Source organism: Gavialis gangeticus, unplaced genomic scaffold, assembly GCF_001723915.1.
Source record: "Gavialis gangeticus isolate Ggan-Ray unplaced genomic scaffold, GavGan_comp1, whole genome shotgun sequence".
In the NCBI taxonomy this organism is placed as follows: domain Eukaryota; kingdom Metazoa; phylum Chordata; order Crocodylia; family Gavialidae; genus Gavialis; species Gavialis gangeticus.
Genome location: NW_017729034.1, coordinates 50,497,755 through 50,502,925, shown reverse-complemented (window position 1 = coordinate 50,502,925; position 5,171 = coordinate 50,497,755). Strand labels below are relative to the sequence as shown.

The window sequence follows — 5,171 nt, the reverse complement described above, 5'->3', positions numbered from 1 at the left end:
TATACGACCTTTGGACTGGATGCAAAGATTTGTGGACAAATCTAGTTCATATATCCCTATGAACTGCAATGTGCAATCTGGCCTGCAGCTGATGCTCACTGTACTGACTCTTGTTGCTTACACTAATATAATTGTAGGTGGCCTATGGTTGGGGTTGAAGGGTAATGCACAACTTGTTCTTCAGGCAAACCTGTGGCACCTTTCCAACCTGACAATTAGTATTGCCAATTTACAGGCTGCTGGAAATAGAATCCAAAATAAAAACAGCTAATACTCTTTTTATGAAGGAAGCCTATTTGGTGTGCATTCTGTACGAACAGTCAGAGGAATTAAGGGAGAGCACTTGCACTTAGAACAATTCTTGCTACTTCCAACAGCAATTTCATGAGTGCCCTGCTTGAAGAATATTCTTTTTTTTTTTTTTTAATTGCCTCCAATGGAAGTCCTGTGGGGGCTCAGTAAGGATCCTCATGGCTCCCCTAGAATTTATAAAACACTTCACTGTGAGGGAAACAGGAAACCAAGTCCTATGGACAGTGTGGGAGGAAAAGCATCTATAGTAACTGAAGACTTACCAGTTTTAGACACATTGACTTGGTTCAGTGTGTCAGCAAAAGGCTTCACCAAATGACCTGCGAACAGGCTAAAAAGCCCCTTGAGTTTGTCTGCGATGCTGTCTGCTAACCGAAAGAATGTCAACAGTCTGTCCTTTGAGGCGCCCTCTGTCTTGGACCAATCAAACAGCTAAAAGTGAGAGACAGATTAGCTTTCTGCTACAGATCTGCATACTGGCAAATGAAAATGTATCAATAGTAATGGGCGCTAAATTTGAATTCTTACCTTGAAGAAGAGGGGTCTGAAAGAGATCTCAGAAAGTTTCATGACCATGCTAATCAGACAGTTTATAATATGAGTCTCCGTTCTACCAACATCTTCCAGATTGTCCTAGAAAAATTAGAAGGTACAATTCAGGAGCTGTAAAGACTCAGCTTTACAAATATCCTTTAACAGTATATTTCATTGTATTCTATTGTATTAAGGTAAGACATGACCACAGTTCAAATTTTATGAGGAGCTATTTTGAGCAGCAATATATAGGAGCAAATTTTATGAGGAGCAATATATAGCACTCTCAGATGCATAGTAAATGCATTTAGTAAGAACCCACCAACATATTTTTATGAAAAACTTGTAAAATTAACATCAACTACAAAGCTATGCCCATTCTTGCTCCTTATGTACTTAACTGTGCCCATCTACAAGCAAGTTCTGTGTAGGACTATCCATTTAATTCCACTCCTTTTCAACAGAAATCTTTTCTGCTTGTGCATTTTTTCACGGATTTTATTCTGCCCCATCTGCAAATTTTCACTGGCACAAATTCAAAAGATTTATTAAGAAAATATGAACACATATGTTTGTGGGGTACAGTGAATTCTAAGTTCAAATTCAAGGCTACTTGGGGAGAAAAGGAGACAATTTTTCCACCCCCCACTAAGTTCTGTCTACAAAAGTGCATATTTTTCCTACTTCTGCTAGCATGTTGGCAGATCTAGCAGTTCTGCCAATTTTACCTGTGAGTGTTCTGTTCTGAAATCCAAAGCTTTAATGAAAAATGTTGTCAGCTCAGACTGATGGGAGGTAAGCTGGTCTTTTTCCATAACTACAATATGTTCCTTCAAAATGTCCATAAGGGGACCCAGACACTTCTATTAAAGATCAACAATAAAGACATGTGTGATACCGGACAAGGGCAGAGAGAAGTAAATGAAATAATTGAATTTTTAAAGTCCTGACACTTCTACTAATCAAAACTGCAGTAACAGTGGTAAAGAAAAATGAGGGTTTTTTTACAATTCTTTTAACGAGTTTGGTACCCCCCTCCTCCCGCTTCATTTTTTAAGACAATGGCAAGTCTCAAAAGCCATTCTCCAGCCATAAAACAGTAATGAGGGCTTGATTAAAATAATTCCTAACTTGGGCACCAGGCAGATAAAGCTAGGTCTCTGGAAACAGAACTGTCACCTATCCTTGCTATTCAGCATGTGACTATGGCAAATTCTTCCTTGTTTTAACTCTTCTGATTCACTATACATTTAACAGTGTAATTGTAGTTCAGTCACATTACAGAATGAGTAAGAACATTCCTAACCTTCCAGGAATTTGCAAGTTCACTATAGCTCTTGGTTATTGCTGGCAAGAGAACTCGGGGAGCAAGCTGTGTGGCGACCATGGTTTTCAGTGACATTACACGAAGATAAATCTGGGATGAAGGACCCATGTCTACTGCAATCCTTTCCAAGCGAATAATCTAACAAGGAACCCAAAAGCAAAAACAGTTACTAGAAAAAACACTTTTGAGATGTTCATTTTACAGTTATTTCCTTCAGCAGACCTTTGTATTCTAGGAACCAACCAATCACTACTTTTCTATAGCTCAGTTGATTCTTACTCCATCACCCATATTAAGACTGAGACAACTCACCTGTAGCAAGCAATCCAAAAGGTATGGGCTAAGGAAGTGTGGTAATGTTTCCACAACCTTCAGCAAGGCAGTCACTGCACTAAGCAAGTAAATCTCATTGGAGACCAGCTCCTTTTTGTGTTTTAGTGTCTTCAGCAATGCTGGCATCAGCCTGCGAATAACCAAGTAAAACATGGAGGAAGATGAATCCCATTTTGTCAGTGACAAATGTAAAGACAAAATTCCAAATAGACTACATTCCAGCCGCTAAAGCTCCAAGTACTATTTTCACCTCTAAAATGTCCTGCATGTCCAATTCTAGGGACTCTACTTTTGGCACCTTGGGATTCTCTGTTCTATTCTGTTTCTCAGAAGTTTTTCAAGAAAACATTAATTTTTGGTTGAAACACCCCACTACACTATGAAAATCAAGATTTTTAACCAAAGTCACAGAAATCTTTTAAAAAAGCTGTTAGTTAAAAGACCGAGGTCTACCAGAACAGACAGGACCCAACTGTCGTCATGTGGAGGGTCTTCAACCAAACTGAACAAGTTACTTGTGCTTTAAATAAAATCAATCTTTCACTGAAGATAGGGGCACTTAGAATGCTATCAGATTTTTTAAAACATTACATAGGCTCCTGCCTATATTCCCACAGAAATGATTCTGTAAGGAACTTCAGTGATTATAAAAATGGTCTGTTATACTCAATTTGTTTCATAGCTTTCTTGCCCTTAAGCACACATGAAGCATGCCCAGACACTGAAATACTTTTATCTATACCTACAAAGCACACTGCCCCCCACATACAGACTGCCATTTAGTTCAACTGTACTGGACTGTAAGACATCAGTCTTTTTTCATAATGCATTTTATTGTATGTGGTTTCTGCTGCACCACATCCCGTTAAAAAATGCTGATACCTTGGAAGCTGAGGTATTGTAAGGGCTTTCAATGTACAGGTGACCTCAGCTATGCAGAGCAAAGCACTTCCTGTCACATTTCTTTCTTCCTTCTTTTCGAAAGAAATCAGATCAATTGTAGCTTTCAGCACAGGCACAAATGGCTCTGGATTCTCTGTACCAAAACATTTGCACAGCAGTTTGATGCTGAACAAAGCAGTCTGCCTGTTGATGGCTTGCTCTTCCTCCTCTTCAGTTATTTTATGCTGTACAATAGCCATGAGCTCTGGAACTAGTTCTAAGAGCTGCTGAATCTGAGAAAAGAAGGAAGCACACACATTAGGTATGTAAACAGAAACCCAGCTCTTGCAGGTTACATTGTGATAAGCTAGCACAAAACTAATAAGTCTAAACGAGAATCATTTTTCTGCCAGCAATACACACAACACTGTTTTCTATACTAATCTATGCAATGCTACTAAACAAAAAGTTAGGATTTAACCCTCTGCCTTACTTGGCTCTTCTGCCAACGTGTGCGCTGCTGCAACTTATTGTTCAAGAGATCCATTGCTTTACGTCTCACAGAAGGCAGCTGGTTGGTCATCAGTCCTCTAATCACAGGAATAAAGGTCTCTGTTGGCATTAAGGCATTGACCTGTAAAAAACAAAAAAACAACTGCAACGTAAACATGCCTTCCCTTTTTTGTAATATCCTCACCCTCCAATAACAGAGGCTAAACTATTATATGAAATCATGAAATGAAAAAGGGATTCAGAAGAAAACCAAAATGTGTTGATAGCGCCATATTTTAACTCTAACTCCCTACAAGACCAGTAAGCCAGCTTAGCACCTGTACTGTTAAAACCACAAAAAGGCTTTTTGCTCCATTTAGATTCTTTCAAAGAAAGAGCAAATCCAGTTAAAATTAGGAACTGGAAAAATTAAGAGTTTTCTGAGAGCATCTACATGGCTGATTTTTGCCATAAGGGTGCAAAAGAGAAAAATGAATGCAACAATTTACTTAATTTTATTGCTTTATTACTGGCATTGGCAAATTAAAGTAACAGTATGATTAGGTCCCACCTTGATTGGTAAAACTTACTAATTAATTATATAATATTAAACCATCACTAGGAAAATAAAAGATAGCCATCATGTTAATTACAGAAGGGAAAACAACATCAACAAATAGGCTAATGAAAACTTACTTTATCCAGCACATCATAGGATTTATTGAGCAGAACTCGCCAAAACTTTGCTGTTGGTTTGTCTGCATTTTCTTCCACTGAACGTGCCACAAAATTTATGTAGCAAAGAACTTCTTCTAATAAGCTAGACAGAAAAACATACAAGCTTAACCAAACTATTTTATCCTGAAATGGAAAGTTTCACAGACAATAATCACCTTGGGTAGCTCTAACTACATTAGAATTAGATATAAAAGACTTATCCAATAATAGGTAAAGATGAAAATGTAGATTAAAAGGAATCTATCTAGCATCCATAACATAGGTATTTTCATAACAGCAAGCAATCAGAACGATTTTTTAAGACTATGGAGACGTATGAAAATCTGAAATGAAGGGTTACACCATTTTATTTGTGTCATTTTTCCTTTGCTTGATTATCACTCCATTCAAGTTATACTTCCCAAAAGCCTACATTTTGAAAATTAACTGTAGAGTTCTTTTTAAACTACATCTGCAGTTACTGTAGTTTTCTTCTTCCAACAAGAGACAAGGTATTTTCCTAAGAATGAAGAAGCATAAAATACTTTGGCTAAAAAATAAATAAAGAGATCCT

At 37.6% G+C, this 5,171-nt stretch overlaps 1 protein-coding gene across 2 annotated transcripts in view; it reads right to left on the bottom strand.

Annotated features, from left to right (window-relative positions):
- Positions 1-5,171, bottom strand: part of HEATR1 (HEAT repeat containing 1) — a 68,227-nt gene that overhangs the window by 9,293 nt on the left and 53,763 nt on the right. For both annotated transcript variants that reach the window (XM_019527117.1, XM_019527118.1), the window contains exons 34-41: positions 4,577-4,700; positions 3,882-4,022; positions 3,389-3,681; positions 2,486-2,636; positions 2,153-2,311; positions 1,575-1,709; positions 841-945; positions 576-744 (exon numbers count right to left, since the gene is read on the bottom strand). In XM_019527117.1, the coding sequence (XP_019382662.1) occupies positions 576-744; positions 841-945; positions 1,575-1,709; positions 2,153-2,311; positions 2,486-2,636; positions 3,389-3,681; positions 3,882-4,022; positions 4,577-4,700 (1,277 nt within the window). The remainder of the gene's footprint in view (positions 1-575; positions 745-840; positions 946-1,574; positions 1,710-2,152; positions 2,312-2,485; positions 2,637-3,388; positions 3,682-3,881; positions 4,023-4,576; positions 4,701-5,171) is intronic.